Source organism: Xyrauchen texanus, chromosome 41 (assembly GCF_025860055.1).
Source record: "Xyrauchen texanus isolate HMW12.3.18 chromosome 41, RBS_HiC_50CHRs, whole genome shotgun sequence".
Taxonomy (NCBI): domain Eukaryota; kingdom Metazoa; phylum Chordata; class Actinopteri; order Cypriniformes; family Catostomidae; genus Xyrauchen; species Xyrauchen texanus.
In genome coordinates, this window is record NC_068316.1 from 1,183,108 (window position 1) to 1,201,320 (window position 18,213).

General features: G+C 43.9%; 1 protein-coding gene across 1 annotated transcript; it reads left to right on the forward strand.

Moving 5' to 3' along the window:
- Nucleotides 1–531: 531 nt before the first annotated feature.
- Nucleotides 532–7,749, forward strand: LOC127634079 (chromosome partition protein Smc-like). The gene is made up of 6 exons (XM_052113499.1): nucleotides 532–547; nucleotides 675–868; nucleotides 1,328–1,482; nucleotides 6,560–7,056; nucleotides 7,188–7,396; nucleotides 7,543–7,749. The coding sequence occupies exons 1-6, from the start codon at nucleotides 532–534 to the stop codon at nucleotides 7,747–7,749; spliced, it is 1,278 nt and encodes a 425-aa protein (XP_051969459.1).
- The last annotated feature ends 10,464 nt before the right edge of the window (nucleotides 7,750–18,213 follow it).

Here is an 18,213-nt window from a genome sequence, read left to right on the forward strand (position 1 = left end):
TCACAGCATCATCGGACTGAGCTTGCTAACATTGCAGGCAATCTCAATGCTGTGCATTACAGGGAAGATATCCTCCCCCCTCATGTGGTACCCATCCTGCAGGCTCATCTTGTTTTCCTGCAAATCACGTGATTTTCCAAAACTGCGCAGTGCAGTATCTGCACGAGTATAAATAGGCTGTTAGTTGGTGAACAGCACTAGTGCTATTAAGATCATGTAAGTATAGTTACTTTTTTTTACTTACTATTATTCATTTATAAGTAATTTGAAGAGTGTATGCTAATGCTATGCAAACAGACATCCAAATATCTAGACACAGACACTGATTGAATAAACGCTTTATTATATGTATTATAAAAGAAAAAGAGGTAAAGTTTAATGCCACAAGATTGAAGAGCTTTTGAACATAATAAAAGCATTTAATGTAGAATCATTGTGAGCAGCAGAACATTTTACGGTAAGGATTTATGTTATTGAATGCCTTTTTAGAGACTTAAAGAGACCTCACGGGTGCACAATCTATAGAGAAACATGGCTAACAGCAAAGGTAAGAGTCCATTTCATCTTCAAACTCACTTTTACACATTAGTAATAAAAGTTGACTGAGACGTTATCGTGCTCTGCATCATTGATCACTTACTCGGGGGTATAACGGCTTATTTTGGGTATCTTAGAGGTTGCTATAAAAGATCTCGCAAGTAGTCCAGAGTTCATCCAGGAGCTTCTCCCATCTGCTGAGCGTACCGCTCTGCTCTATCATCTCTCTTACCTGTGTCTGGGGGAATTCCCAAAGCTGGAGCGGATTATACGGGACCGTGCTGTCGAAACTCAACTTCTCTTTGGATCTTCTGAGGCGCTTCTGCTCAAGGTATGACCAATTCCAGTTTGTCCCGAACACCCCTTTAAATTTGTACAAAAAGTGTAATACATTTAATTAACTTCCATTTATTTTCTGTATTCTCTGTTTTAATACTTTAAGTACTATATACCCTGTGATTTGGCAATATCGCTGACAATCTTGACTCTGACTTTATTTGATATCTTTACAGCTGTAGTTGGTGACAAATCGGCATATTTTTTATGTTTTATTGAATCGTTGACTAAAGATTTGTTAAGAAAAAATGGAAGTGAACGAGAACAATTCTGACAGTCGTTCAATTACATCAAATCTAGGACAGATTACAAGGTTACTTTGTATTTAAAGCTGTTAATCACAAAATACCAGTGTACCTCAGTCACATACAGTATATAATCTAAACTGTATTCATATGTTAGAGGTCTGATGTTACTGAAATAAGAAAAATAACCTTTAGAAATCTGTCTTTAGTGTGTAGAAACCAGTGACAACCTGGTTACATTACTGTTCCCCATGCTGAAGAAGGCTGTGGAGAAGAATAAACCAAATTTAGCCAATAAATACTTGGAAAAAGCAATAAAATGGATCGATGAAATCATTGACGATGTTGGAAAAATAGTAAAAAGGTAAAAAATGTATGTCACGAACCCCACTCCTCTGCCCCATCTCCGCTTCCTCGAGCACGCACCCATACACTCCGAGCGTGCTCGCTTCCCGCTCCCTCGCTCCGCCCCCTTGAGCTCGTACGCTCTTTTTCCTCCCTCAGGCTTTCACGCCCGGTTTGCTATTACGAGCTCTCGCTCGTAAGCTCTCTCCCCCCTCTGACACACATGCACTCCGCGAGCGTGCTCTCTTCCCGCTCATCTGCCAGAACATTATGACCACTTACACTCACGCGCTTCCTATCCCCACACATTAGTTACACCTGCACTCGTCTCGTCACCTGTCATTGTTTGCACCTGCACTCGCCCCTATAAATACACCATCCTTCCGTTTGTTTCCTGTTGGTTATTGTATTTAGATTCCTGTATATATTTAGATTCCCGTGTTTATGCCCCCGCTAGTCTCGTCTAGTTTTGCCCCTGCTAGTCTCGTCTAGTTTTGACCTCCCCACTGTTTGATTACCTGTTTAGCTTGCCAACTCTCTCGTTCCCCTGTCTTTGTTCCCGCTAGTCTCGTCTTGTCCTTCGCCCTAGTTGTTAACTGTTTTCCCCGCTTATCGTTCACCTCCCTCATTAGATCTGCCCCCTTGTTTATCGTTGTTTCCCCGGCTTCCGACCTTACGCTCCCCCTCGACTACTCTCACTGGATTTCCCTTGTTTTGTACTTTTGCCTGCACTGCTTTTAATAACCATTAAACCATTAAAAGCAGTTTCATCCAACATTGTGACTGTCTCATCTTGTGTGTGTGTGACCGGGTTACAGAATAACCAACCTCACCGTAGACAGTCACAATGTACGCCACGGATTCGCGCAGCTCTCTAGAGCGGATTTTTGTGGCGTGTTCTGAGCGCGGATTTGCGGCTGGGAGAGATTACCACGCACTCACGGCCCAGGGACAGCAGGTAAGCACTTTGTTTGACTTTTGTCACCCTGTTCTACCTGTGTCTGTCCCTGAGCCCGTTGATGCTCCCAGCGCATTTCTGAGCGCCGTGAGCCTTCAACCCCTGAGAGGTTTGACGGCTCTTCGGACGCTGACCAAGGGGTTTTTTGCGAGGCAGCGGTTATGTAACCCATAGCCCCGCCCTTAACATTGTGGAGCCAGCGGCTCGACTCGTGTGTTTGCGCCAGGGGAGTCGACCCTTGGAGGATTATGTTGTGGATTTTTGTGCCCTGGCCAACCAGGTGAATTTTAATGAGGTGGCTCTGAAGACTATTTTTCAATGTGGACTGAATGAGCCAACCTCATCATTAATGCCTGGTGGTCGCTGCTCCCTCAACCTGGCTCAGTTTATTGACCTCGCCATACTGTACGCTGGTTCCTCGTTTACTGTGGGGGAGGCAGATACTGAACCAGCGCTCTACACCACGGCCCCCGCTTCGAGGCCTACCACGGCCCCCGCTTTGAAGCCTACCACGGCCCCCGCTTTGAAGCCTGTCACGGCCCCAGTCCCTAAGCCTGTCACGGCCCCAGTCCCTAAGCCTGTCACGGCCCCAGTCCCTAAGCCTGTCACGGCCCCAGTCCCTAAGCCTGTCACGGCCCCAGTCCCGAGGCCTGTCACGGCCCCAGCCTCGAAGCCTGGCACGGCCAGCGAGTCAACGCCCATGCCCGCCACGGCCAACGAGCCGGCGCCCATGCCCGCCACGGCCAACGAGCCGGCGCCCATGCCCGCCACGGCCAACGAGCCGGCGCCCATGCCCGCCACGGCCAACGAGCCGGCGCCCATGCCCGCCACGGCCAACGAGCCAGCGCCCCTGCCCGCCACGGCCAACGAGCCAGCGCCCCTGCCCGCCACGGCCAACGAGCCAGCGCCCCTGCCCGCCACGGCCGGTGAGCCAGCGCCCCTGCCCGCCACGGCCGGTGAGCCAGCGCCCCTGCCCGCCACGGCCGGTGAGCCAGTGCCCATGTCTGCCACGGTCAGCGAGCCAGCGCCTGTAGCCTCGACCCCCCCTGAGCCAGCGCCTGTAGCCTCGACCGTCCCCATGGCCACGTCCCCTGTTGGCCGAAGACGTAAGAGAAGGAAGAGGGCCCCTTCTCCCCAGTCTCGTCTTGTGCTCAAGACCTCTGCTCCGCCCTCAGAGTCTTCCACGGCTCTGCAGACCTCTGCTCCGCCCTCAGAGTCTTCCACGGCTCTGCCGGGTTCTGCTCCACCCTCAGAGCCTCCCACGGCTCTGCGGGGTTCTGCTCCGCCCTCAGAGCCTCCCACGGCTCTGTCGGGTTCTGCTCGCCCCTCTGAGCCCTCCCGGGCTCCGCCTCACGAGTCTCCAAGGGCCCCTCACGAGCCTCCTAGGGCTCCTCCTCACGAGCCTCCCAGAGCTCTACCCCTCGAGTCCCTCAGGGCTCCACCCGTCAAGCCTCTCACGGCTTCGCCTCTCGAGTCTCTCAAGGCTCCATCCCTCGAGTCTTTCATGGCTCCACCCCTCAAGCCTCTCACGGCTTCGCCTCTCGAGTCTCTCAGGGCTCCATCCCTCGAGTCTTTCATGGCTCCACCCCTCAAGCCTCTCACGGCTTCGCCTCTCGAGTCTCTCAGGGCTCCATCCCTCGAGTCTTTCATGGCTCCACCCCTCAAGCCTCTCACGGCTCGCCTCTCCGAGTCTTTCAGGGCTCCATCCCTCGAGTCTTTCATGGCTCCACCCCTCAAGCCTCTCACGGCTTAGCCTCTCGAGTCTCTCAGGGCTCCTCCGCCTCTCAGGGCGTCCCCTCTCGAGTCTTTCATGGCTCCACCCCTCAAGCCTCTCACGGCTTCGCCTCTCGAGTCTCTCAGGGCTCCTCCGCCTCTCAGGGCTCCGCCCCTCGAGTCTCTCAGGGCTCCTCCCCCTCTCAAGCCTCTCAGGGCTCCCCCTCTCGAGTCTTTCAGGGCTCCTCCTCCTCTCAAGCCTCTCAGGGCTCCCCCTCTCGAGTCTTTCAAGGCTCCCCCCCTCAAGCCTCTCGAGCCTCCCAGGGCTCGGCCACTAGAGGCTCCTATGGCTCTGCCTCCCGAGCCTCCTACGGCTCCCCCTCCAGAGCCTCCTACGGCTCCACCTCCCGAGCCTCCCAGGGCTCGGCCACTAGAGGCTCCTATGGCTCTGCCTCCCGAGCCTCCTACGGCTCCCCCTCCAGAGCCTCCTACGGCTCCACCTCCCGAGCCTCTCATGGCTCTGCTCCCAAAGACTCCAGAGCTTCCTAGGGCTCCGCCTCTTGAGCCTCCTACGGCTCCACCACCCGAGCCTCCTACGGCTCCCCATCCAGAGCCTCCTACGGCTCCACCTCCCGAGCCTCTCATGGCTCTGCTCCCTAAGACTCCAGAGCCCTCTAGAGATTCGCCTCTGGAGCCTCCTGCGGCTCCGCCTCCTACGGCGCCACCTCCCCCGGCTCTGCCTTCAGAGCCTACCAGGGCTTCACTCCTGGAGCCTCCTACGGCGTCACCTCCCACGGCGTCACCTCCCTCGGCTCTGCCTCCAGAGCCTTCCAGGGCTTCACCTCTGGAGCCTCCTACGGCGCCACCTCCATGGGCTCCATTTCCTGAGCCTTCCAGGCCTTTGCCCCTAAAGCACCCCTTGGCTCCACCTCCAGAGCCTTCCAGGCCTTCGCCCCTAAAGCCTCCTTCGGCTCCGCCTCCTGAGCCTTCCAGGCCTTCGCCCCTAAAGCCCCCCTTGGCTCCACCTCCAGAGCCTTCCAGGCCTTCGCCCCTAAAGCCTCCTTCGGCTCCACCTCCGGAGCCTTCCAGGACCCCACCTCCGGAGCCAACTACGGTGCCGCCTCTGACGGCTCCGCCTTTCACGGCTCAGCCCGGACTTCCTGACCCTCTACCTGTCCTGTGGCCTCTTCCCTGGCCTCCGGACCCTATTCCTGTCTGGTGGTCACCTTCCAGACCCCCGGACCCAATCCCTGTCCTCCAGTTGCCTTCCAGACCTCCTGACCCAGTCTCTGCCCTATGGCTGCCCCCTAGACCTCCCGACCACCCGCCTGTCCACTATGTTCCCCCTGACCTTGCCTTGAACTGCCCGTTGACCCCCATGGACTGTTTCATTCCCCTTTTGTGCCTTCTGTCCCCTCGAGCTCACACGCTCGTTCTGTCCCCTCGAGCTCACACGCTCGTTCTGTCCCCTCGAGCTCACGCAACCCAGCGTGGCCGTCAGGAGCCGTCCTATTCAGAGGGGGAGTACTGTCACGAACCCCACTCCTCTGCCCCATCTCCGCTTCCTCGAGCACGCACCCATACACTCCGGCGTGCTCGCTTCCCGCTCCCTCGCTCCGCCCCTTGAGCTCGTACGCTCTTTTTCCTCCCTCAGGCTTTCACGCCCGGTTTGCTATTACGAGCTCTCGCTCGTAAGCTCTCTCCCCTCTGACACACATGCACTCCATGGCGTGCTCTCTTCCCGCTCATCTGCCAGAACATTATGACCACTTACACTCACGCGCTTCCTATCCCCACACATTAGTTACACCTGCACTCGTCTCGTCACCTGTCATTGTTTGCACCTGCACTCGCCCCTATAAATACACCATCCTTCCGTTTGTTTCCTGTTGGTTATTGTATTTAGATTCCTGTATATATTTAGATTCCGTGTTTATGCCCCCGCTAGTCTCGTCTAGTTTTGCCCCTGCTAGTCTCGTCTAGTTTTGACCTCCCCACTGTTTGATTACCTGTTTAGCTTGCCAACTCTCTCGTTCCCCTGTCTTTGTTCCCGCTAGTCTCGTCTTGTCCTTCGCCCTAGTTGTTAACTGTTTTCCCCGCTTATCGTTCACCTCCCTCATTAGATCTGCCCCCTTGTTTATCGTTGTTTCCCCGGCTTCCGACCTTACGCTCCCCCTCGACTACTCTCACTGGATTTCCCTTGTTTTGTACTTTTGCCTGCACTGCTTTTAATAACCATTAAACCATTAAAAGCAGTTTCATCCAACATTGTGACTGTCTCATCTTGTGTGTGTGTGTGTGACCGGGTTACAATGTAGCGGGAACTTGGAAGTCTTTAACTGAACATAAGCAGACATAAACATACAAAACTACAATTATATTCCATATCTGATGATGAATTTGACCCGATATTTTATATATTCAGGTATGAGAAACTGAATGTAGATGTTGCGTCATCTACCAGTGACATCAGCACTGAAAAGAAGCAAACAAAGGAACAAAAGCAACAACAAACATCAGAGATGAAAGCACTTCAGAAGATTCTGGACGATCTGGAAAAAGAAATTAATAACGTCAATGAAGAGAAAAACAAAACTGAGAAAAAAATGGAGGAGAAAGAATCAGAGATACAAACATTTATCAGCACTCTCACCAGCAAAACAGAAGAAAGCAGTGAAAAAGTGTCTGGTTGGAAGAAAAGTCTTCATGTTTTTACCAGAATTGTGCCATTCATCAGCAACATTATCAGTTACGCTGTTAAAATGGTGACTGGCACTACTGATGAACCTGTACTGAAAGCTCATACTGATGTTTTGTCTCTGCTTACTGCTGAAAAAGAAAATCTAAGAAAACAAGAGTGGGAGATCCAGAATAAACTGATGCAACACCAGCTTAAATTAGCCCAATTAAAAATTGAAAATGGTGAGAGAGTTTTTTTTTTTCTTGTTTTACAAGCATTTGTGGGGGTTTGTGATTTCCTTTATTTTCAGAATATAATGGGACTCTGCTTGTATTTGCTTCTGAGTGACAGACGACTTTATTTGGTTTCACAGGTGATATACCCGATGCTAATCACCTTGTTGAGGTTCAGAAATGCCTGACTCAAATTCAGCAAATTCTGATTCAGCTTCAAGTGTTCTGGGAAAAAGTGGGTTCTCTTCTGAACTCACTAAAACAGAAGACTTCTGCTGGGGAGGACATGATTGAAGACCTTGATGATTTAAAGGAAGAGTTCCTTGAGTCAGTCGAGGCAGCTAAAGGGGTAAGGGGTTGTGTAAGGGATTGTGTAAGGGATTGTGTAAGGGGTTGTGAGGTTATTTGATGACGAGAGTGTTGTTGTTTTTAAAGTGTTGTAAGATTTTTCCTCAAGCATTTGAACACTGACTTTCTGGCTTTTAACTTCAACAGTGTTGGACAAGTTTTGGCAAGAGCTGCATAAAAGCAAACGGTATCTTCAGCATTCAAGCAAAAAGTGCCTATAAATTCCTGGAGATCAGTCCCTCTTCTCTCTCCAAAGACGAGTGGCAAACACAATATGACATTGTTATAGAAAAACTACAGATACTGGGTTCTGATGATAATGGAAGTGCAGCTGTACCTGCTATTGAACAGTAACATGCACCGAATCTTCTTACTCATTTTCATTATCCAACAGAATGTTGCTCTTTATGTAATCTCAAAGCCATTTTGCTTTACACATTTTCATCAAATAGTTTATGATGTGTCCAGGAGTGTTGATTATTCATGTTATTGATACATTAATCATAAATGATCATAATTAATTCAGGTTTAAAGTAACGTCCAGCATCATCCAATCACTGTCAATCATGTTCAAATAAAACATTATAAATGTTGAATCTATGAACTGATGATCATTGAGTGATCCAAACATCATCTGCAGCCTGAAACTGAACTTATGATCCGATTTTAGGAGTGAACGCACTTAACTGCATAGAGAGCTACAGGATGCTCCCTTGCTCCCTATTTAGTGCATGACTTAACCTCCAGTGTGCTGTCTGTCTGCACTGGTCTCAGAACAGTTATAGAGAACTATAGGATGCTCCCTTGCTCCCTATTTAGTGCATGACTTAACCTCCAGTGTGCTGTCTGTCTGCACTGGTCTCAGAACAGTTATAGAGAACTATAGGATGCTCCCTTGCTCCCTATTTAGTGCATGACTTAACCTCCAGTGTGCTGTCTGTCTGCACTGGTCTCAGAACAGTTATTGCAGAGATATAGGATGCTCCCTTGCTCCCTATTTAGTGCATGACTTAACCTCCAGTGCGCTGTCTGTCTGCACTGGTCTCAGAACAGTTATAGGAGAGCTATAGGATGCTCCCTTGCTCCCTATTTAGTGCATGACTTAACCTCCAGTGTGCTGTCTGTCATTTATCAGCTATTAAATGAACTCATTTATTCTCAATGTGATAATGCAGTAAATATCTATGAATGCATTTATTAATGTTAATAGAACTGTATTGTACAGTGATAACAAAATTAAACATAACAAAATGATATTAAAATGAAGCATAATGACTCACAGATGTGTTCATGTTGTTATTCAAACATAAAACATGTTTTTCAACTTTTGAGGAAATATTGTCCCAAAATCCACATATGTGGACATCATGTTTATCAATGTGCTGACGTGCGAAAAATTCATTATATTTTTTAAAGCAGCATATCAAACGAAACTAGAGACTCTCCTCTTTATACCCAAACAGGTATCAATGAAAAAACATAAAGAGTTTTCTTACCAGAGGACATTTGTTGGCTCTGCATCCGTAAGGGAACCTAGGTGTTTCTTGGAAATATTCCCATTCACTTAGGCTGCGGTCGAATAGGTGGTGTGATGGATCGTAGGTTGGATTTGATTCCCATGAAAGCTATATAATTTACAAGTCTGTATCTTCTCCAATACTCTCAGAAGGCAGGGCTTAGGGGTCAAAGGCACTGTATGGACACCACTAGAGGTGGTCTCGAGTTATAACGGGCATAGTGTCCACCAGTGTCCTAGGGTCCACTCCCAATAAGCTCCATTATAAGTGTCCACAGAGTGTCATTTTGTCCCCGTACCTACTAGTCTTCCTAATGGTCTTCATCACGTCCATGAAGTGCCTACAGTGCCCCCTTCCACACTAAACTTCTCCATAGTCTTCCTCACGTCCACAAAATGCATATCCATCCCCTTACCTACTAAATAACACTTTTGCATGCCAGAGCCCCTGGGATGCCCAACGATAACCATCGTCACCACAATTTGTGACGGGCGGTGCCTGGGCATCCACCAGAGCCGTTATAAGAGCGTTTTTGGTCATTTATGGCACTTAATATTTTTTGGCTGGTTTTCACTCGATTTTGCCCCAGACCACACGGTCCCAGACCACACGGTCGGTGCCCGTGCCCTTCCAGTGCCCTTTAAACCCATTTCATTGACTTTCAACCAAAACGGCATCAAAAATGCCACCCCCCTTACTATGTTTTCGAGGGGCTCTCGAGGATCTCTCCCCCCGAAGTGATCCCAGAGTACATCCCACCAGGGGCGAAAATTTCATCGAAATGTTGTGGGGGACAATAAACATAACAATTCTCAAGATACATTTTTGAAGGGGACACCAATATTTTTTTTTGTTGTTGCCCCGTTTGCATTTGTATTATTTTATTTCTTAAACAATTATTTTAAGAATATATCATTATATTATTTACAATACACATATTTTAATGATATTTTAGGGGGGGACAACCCTCAGATAGGGGGGTCCTGACCCCCCCCACAATTTCCGCCCATGCATCCCACGTGTAATCTATTTTTAATTAAAATATGCTTTCTGTGTGACAGTGGGTCATATAGTAAGTGCCCACCTGCAACTTCATTGACAAGCTCCACGTAGGCTGTCCATGGACAGATTTTTTTTATACAAAATATAAATGTTTGTGAATATAAGTTGCATAAATGTGTTAAATGGTGTGTCCTGAGCATTGCACATTTGGTTTTGTCAATAAATATGAATAAGTGAATTAAATGTCTCTTGTTAATGTATTGTCCACGGAATACCTAACTGAGGCCTGTTGAATAAGCCTTAGGTGGGCACTTCCTGTGTTATTGCTTAGTCATGCAGGAAGGGCCCCCTCGATCCTGCCACAGATTTCTGAAGCTCTAGATGCTTTCTAGATATTTTTTCTGCTCAACATTATCCCTGTCTGACAAAGGCTCTGTCTGGCTATGACTGTGCTCTAGAGGGATGGTGGCATAGTGGGCTAAACACATAATTGGTAATCAGAAGGTTGCAGGTTCGATCCCCACAGTCACCACCATTGTGTCCTTGAGTAAGGCACTTGACTCCATGTTGCTCCGGGGGGATTGTCCCTGTAATAACTGCACTGTAAGTCGCTTTGGATAAAAGCGTCTGCCAAATGCATAAATGTAAAATGTAAATGTAAAGACTGAAATCAATGTTGATATTGAGACCAACTGGTCCTCAGTATCCTCTGTGGACGTGGCTTGGGAGGCATTTATGGCAGTTCTTAGGGGCCGGATCATACAGTATGCCTCATTCATCCCAAAAAATCTAAAGCACGACTTGTGGGAGGGAATATTAAAAGTGCAGAGCTGAAGCGCAGAATGTCGTCTGATGGCCTCAGAGAATTGACCCGCTTGATATACAGATGTAATACCACGGAAGGGTTATTCAGGGCAAGACAGTCATACAAGAGTTGGGGGACAAAACAGGGAAGCTTTTGCCTAGATCTATAAAGCAGAGAGATTAATTTTCTACCATTCCCTCAGTGAAATCTGCTGGTGGGGAAATATTTACCTCAGTCATTAATATTAATAATGCTTTTCAAGAATTATATCTTGATCTTTATAGTTCCACGTCTTCGTCTACTTATGAAGATATTAGAAAGTTGGTGGAATCATTAGAACTCCCTAAACTGACGACTGAGCAAAGAAATTCTCTTGATTCTGAGATAACCTTAGAGGAGCTTGGCGAGGTAATTAAGTCCTTACCTACAGGCAAGGCTCCAGGCCAGACGGCTTTGCAGCTGAATTTTATAGCTACAGAACTGGCTCCACTTTTGTTAGAAGTTTATACAGAATCATTAAAGAATTGAAAGCTTCCGCCAACCATGACACAAGCCCGGATCAGTCTGATTCTTAAAAGGACAAAGATCCAAGCGAGCGTAAGAGTTACCGTCCAATTTCCCTGATCAAGCTTGATGTAAGAATTTTGGCAAAACCGATTAAGTTATGACATCTCTTATACATATAGATCAGGTGAGGTTTATTCGGGGGCCGTAGCTCTTCTGATAACATCAGGTGTTTCATTAATATCATGTGATCCGTGGCAAATGATCAGACTCCGGTCACTGCCGTCTCACTTGATGCTGAAAAGGCATTTGCTATGGTAGAATGGGATTATCGTTTTAAGATTTTGGAATATACGGGTTCGGGAATACTTTTATTAGATGGATTAAGTTTATAGACACCCGGTAGCAGCGGTACTAACAAATGAAACCATTGGAACCATTAGCAGCCACGATAAGAAAAGAGGATGATTTTCCAGGGGTGGTGGCGGTAGGTGTGGCGCATTAGCTTTTGCTTTACGCAGATTATATTTTATTATTTGTCTCCGACCCCACTAGATCAATGCCTTGCCTCCACAGAATTATTAAATCCTTCTCTAAGTTCTCTGGATACAGAGTGAATTGGTCTAAATCCGAAGCTCATGAGGCATCAGTGTCTTACTCCCTGTTGGTTCAGAGTCTGGGGGATGGAGCTTCATCTTCTATCAAAAGATAATGGGAGAAAGATTTAAATCTGGTATTGGAGGAGGGAGTTTGGGCTAGGATTCTGCACCTAGAGATGGAAGGGTCTATCTGATGCAATTTAAGATTTTTAAATTAGCATCGGTTCCACTGGACCCCCACTCTAGATTGTATAGGTTGAGTCTTAAAGACACACCCACCTGCTGGTGGTGCCAATCAGAAGACGGGGACACAATACATATATTTTGGGGATGTGTAAAGATCCAAGAATTTTGGTTGAGGGTTCAGAACTTTATGAGTGAGGTGTTGAACACTGAACTTTAATTTAGCCCCAGACTCTGTATCATGGGTGACAGGATGACCCTGGACATTGGGGACAGTTATTTAAAAAGTTGCGGCCTAGCCGGAGTCATGATTGGTAAAAAAATAATCCTCAGGGGATGGAAGTCGGCTGGGGCACCCTCATTTAGGGAATGGTGCAGGAGGATTGGCGAGGTGGCGGCGTTTGAGGAGATGTTTTTTAGAAGGCTGGGGAAATGGGATTTGTTCGTCAGGAAGTGGGGGGGGGGGGGGGTATTTGGCTTTTTTGGATGGTTCTTGGAGAATGGCTGTGGCGAGGGATTTGCGAGATGCGCCGTGAACCGAGTGTCCTCGTGGACGCGCATTGGAGAGTGACCGGAAGTCCATCAGAAATTCCAGAGGTAACCTATGACTTAAAAATGCAAATTCTCTTCCGTTTTTTGTTCAACCTGAACAGCTTTATTATGCACTTGTTGTAAAGATGTAATAACAATAATTCTAATAATAATAACAACATGTAATATACACTCACTGAGCACTTTATTAGGAACAACATTCAGATATGATATTCTTCTCAGCACAATTGTACAGAGCGGTTATCTGAGTTACCGTAGACTTTACCAGTTCAAACCAGTCTGACCATTCTCTGTTGATCTCTCTCATTAAGAAGCAGTGGTGGACAGTAACGAAGTAAATGTAATTCGTTACTGTACTTAAGTAGCTTTTTTGCGTATCTGTACTTTACTGAAGTATTTAAATTTGGGGAGACTTTTACTTTAACTCCACTACATTTCAAAGTCAAATATCTTACTTTTTACTCTACTACATTTTCAAAATCAGTCGTTCCTTTTTATTTATGAGTGTATAAAAACGTAACTGGTCAATGGAGCCACCAATCACAGTACAGCGCACGCGCTTTGTTTTGAACTTGCCTTGGCGGCATCTACTAAGCACGAACCAGGGGTGCATTTCCCAAAAGCATCGTTAGCCAACTATGGTCACAAGTTCCGTCGTTATCATCATAGTTCAACGAGTCGGTGTTTCCCGAAACCATCGTTCCAACGAACATTCGCAAACAGCATCACAGAGTTGTGTGGTTGGAACGACAGCTCTCGACCTGTGGTTAGAAGCAGAGTTTCTTGTTATTATAACATGTGGGCTTAATAAATTATTATCTTGAGCCAAATAAGCAAGATGACATTCAGTACAATCAGTATCTTTTATTTAGAAGACATACAAATGTCCTTTGTGTCTTTTAGTTTGTCAATAGATTTAAAGCACCGCTTTTGAAGAGTGCATGTGTGAACGCTCTAGTCGTAGAACGAGCCTATGATTAAATCTGGAAATAAAGCAAATAACAGAGAAAAATATGAGATAGTCCTCAGATGACATGTCCGTAATTTATAGCAAAACATCTAGCATTAATTCGATCACAAACAGATTCATTAAAAGTAGTTTTTACTCCACCACATGTGTGACATCATTAACCAACGTGGTTGAACAACCAATTTGTGATAATACGGTTTCGGGAAACAGTCGTGACTAGCAAGTTGATTTCTTCAACAGTGCATCGTACTACGGTAGTGGAGCAGCAAGTTACGTCATTGTACGGGAAACGCACCCCAGAGCTGTTAAATATGAGAGTTGCGAACATAGACGGTTGCGACAGTGATCTCGCCGCCGCGCGGTCACGTGATTCGTGTAGCTCTCAATAGTTCCAAACAAATTGCGTTGCCAATGATTTTAAGCGGGGCAGAGAGCAGCAGCTATTATTGCAGCAATTATCGGTAAATATTGACGCATAATGTACATTGTTATTATGTTGACACTAAAATGACTCATATAATAGCATTGTTTTTCTGGGGAGTAGCAGAAACACTGCATTAATACGTTTTTGTGTTTAATTTTGGAGGGAAATTGGCTGCTCCCATAACATAGAATATATATATATATATATATATATATATATATATATATATATATATATATATATATATATATATATATATATATTCTATGTATGTGTGTGCTGCGTGTGTGTGTATATATGTGTGCGTGTGTCTGTATATATATATATATATATATATATATATATATATATATATATATATATATATATATGTGCATGCATATGTGTGTGTGTATATATATATATAAATTTATGTATGTGTATAGTGTGTATATATATATATAGTGTATATATATATATATATATATATATATATATATATATATATATATATATATATATATAAATTCTATGTATGTGTGCTAGTGTGTGTGTGTGTGTGTGTATATATATATATATATATATATATATATATATATATATATATATATATTATTTATTTATTTATTTATTTATTTTTGTAATGGTGTTGTGCAGGTTTATGTGAATGTATCATAACATTAGGATGTTAATAATTATGACCATAGACACTGAGAAAAATATATACAGTAAATACTGTAAATGTATTATACCTTATGGGAACAGTCCCTTCCCTCCAAAATTAAACACACAAAAAATGTATTCAATTCAAATATATATATAAATATAAATATATATATATATATAATATATATATACATCTGACTAATTAATGTCATTTTATTAATAGATTGTTGTGCCAAGAGTGACATTAGTCTTCATGTAGACTGAGTTAAGCAAGAGTCTTGTGACAAATTATAATAGGACATTATGGCCAAAAAAAATCATAGTACTTGGATACTTAAGTACATTTGAAGGCAAATACTTTTGTACTTTTACTCAAGTGAATGTTTAAAGGCAGCACTTCTACTTTTACTTGAGTAATATTTTACCTTGAATATCTTTACTTTAACTCAAGTACATGGTATGTGTACTTCGTCCACCACTGTTAAGAAGGTGTTTCCATCCACAGAACTGTCGCTCACTGGATGTTTTTTTTTTTTTTGGCACCATTCTGAGTAAATTGTAGAGACTGTTGTGTGTGAAAGTGACACCAACAATCATGCCAAGGTCCACATTTTTTTCCCAAATTCTGATGGTTGATGTTAACATTAACTGAAGCTCATGACCCATATCCAGGGCTGGACTGGTAATTGTCCCGGCTGGCCGACGCACTTTGGAGCCGATCAGGGACGGACTGACCATCGGGAGAACCGAGCGGGCCGGTGGTATCCGCCCCGAAATGTGCCAAATGGGCAGCAACAAGCCAAACGGACCACAAAAGGGTGCCGTGATATGCAGAAAAGGACAGAGAACAACACCCCCAGTTGCCATGTAATATCCCGGGATGATTTCTCTTCCCAGCCCTGCCCATATATGCATGGATCTGGACCCCATAGAAATCAGATGAACAGAAGGTATCACAAGAACAGGATCTAAGAGTGCGGGTAGGAGAATATATATGAATAAGATCTAGAAGATAGGAAGGTGCTAGGCTATGAAGAGCCTTGAATGTCAATAACAGAATCTTGTAATCAATACGAAGTTTAACAGGAAGCCAGTGAAGTGTTTGAAGAATAGGAGTTATATGGGCAGAGTTGGTAGTTTTTGGGGAGTTTTGGCAGCTCTTGCCTGCTGTCGATTACTATATTGATCCTGGAATATTTCCACAGCTAACACAATCTGTGCTCTGCAGAGTGAAGAAACTGTCTCCCACAATGCAATCTGTTCCACTTCTAATTTTCATTGCTAAGCTGAACTGGAAGTATCACCCATGATTTTTAACATCTCATTCTGGACTCACTATTTGATCAGACTTGCATTGTGAGAGGAATAGTTTACCCCTATAATTCAATCTTATATGTTTCCACATTTTATTGCTAAAATTATTATTGGCAAACTGCATTATTTCTATAGAACCCAAGCATGTGTAGTGACTGATGGCAGGTTGGATATGTGACGTGTAGGATGAGACATGTGTGGAACAAGTGAAGTGTAAGCCAGTCTGAGTAAAGCATCTTTAGACAGATTGCTTGATTATCTAGACGGCTCTAATCACAGGTCAGCTTGCATTTCTAGCTGGTTTCCAGGAGATGGCAGCAACTTCAGCTTTATCAAACTTACTGATGTCGTTCAACCTCTGAAATATTTCAATGTTTTAATAGAACAATGTTATATTGCTTGTCCTAAATATGCTACATACATGTTTTGCAAATTAGTCTATACTATTCAAAATTAATTAAGCAAAATGTCCATATTGCCAATCATATCAATGTTTATTTACAATATTGCCATTTGTCCAGTCAGATTAGACAAGAACAATCTGTTGAATAATACTGTTTCAATCCTGATTTATTAGTTCATGATTCTAAACGCAATTAAAACTCAGATTTATGGATTTTATTATTCGCATCAATCAATCTATTTCTGCATATAAAGGATTAGTTCACCCAAAAATGAGTTTCACCCACCTCATGTCGTTCCAAACCCACATTCTTTCATCTGTGGAACACAAAAGCAGATGTTAGGCGGTCATGTGTGACTATATAATATTTGCAAGTCCCATTTAGAGGATATACAATGATAAAATCATCCATTTCTCAAATCAAGGGTACTGAGCCCCAAAGGGGACATGGTGGTGTGGTAAAACATCTGTAGGGGGGTGAAAAAATAACCAATGTTTTTGCATTCTCTTGCCAAACTTTTTATGCAAAATGTGCATTTTCATGACGGACTTCTGCTGGCCCTCGTATGTGCATTCCAGCTATTGGGAGTTCAACAAGAGAAGGTGAGAACAGTTCAAAGAGTGAAGCCCTAAAGATAATAATTAGGCTATGCACAAAGCATAATCCTCAAATTATGAATGTGTAAAATGAAGATTCCACCATTAAAATGCATTAAATGTAAGTGGTCTATTTTAAATGATATGCTTTGGGGCACATTGTAATTGCTTTTGCTTTTGTTGTGATTGTGGCGTTTCTCTCTCAGGGAAATTAGACCAGTCATCAACTCAAAACATCAACAGCTTGAGTCATGTAGTGTGCACTAGGCTCTAGTATATCTATAGACACGTAGATTTTACATACTAAAGGATAATAAGGTTTGTTTCGGTCTAGAATGACTCAGAAGTCATCATCCCTATGCCCTATTCCCTTCTAAGACTTTACCATGTGAGAGATTTTGAGGGCTGGCTAAAATAACGGCAATCCTTAACTCACTATTTATGATCGGGACAACCCTGCATCTTGGCTGTCATGATTGTTCTCCCTTTGAAGTGCCCTGTTTGGCATCCAGTGTCCGTGTTGGCACGATTGACTCACTCATAACAAATTCACTTGTCGCCATCTGCTGGTGCCATACAGAAATCTGATATATGGCCATACTGTATATAAACAAGGGCTGTCAATCGATTAAAATATTTAATCGAATTAATTACATGGTGTCCTGATTAATTAATCGTGATTAATCGCATATACAAATATTTGCTGAGAAAGCCCCTCATATAACAATAATTCAATATATAATGATGAAATAATTCTACATAGTTATCTTTAAATATTTAAAAATGATATATATATATATATATATATATATATATATATATATATATATATATATATATATATATTCAGATAATTAAATGCATTACATTCTTGTGGCAGAAGAGTTCATTATTAATAAGACAATATAAATAAGCGTCTTTAGAATACAATGTATTGATTATTGATCATAAGTCAATCATTGACACACAGTTCACAGTAATCCATTACACAAGTGAATTTATCAATCAGAGATTTATTATGAGGGCTTGTTTAATGACACCTGCGTCAGATATATATATATATATATTTTAGAAACAAGCCACATAGTGCACAACACTACAGATGTATTTTACAATAATGCCATTATATACATTATATCGTGCAATGCTTTTCAATGCTTTGGAGTTGTTGAATGTACAAAGAGTATTTAAATAATATATTTAAAAAGAATTATCCAAAATACTACAGCATGGGCACATTCCCAAAAAAGGTGAGGGGCAGGGACAGGAGGGAGAGACTTACTATTATTGTACTAGGTGAATA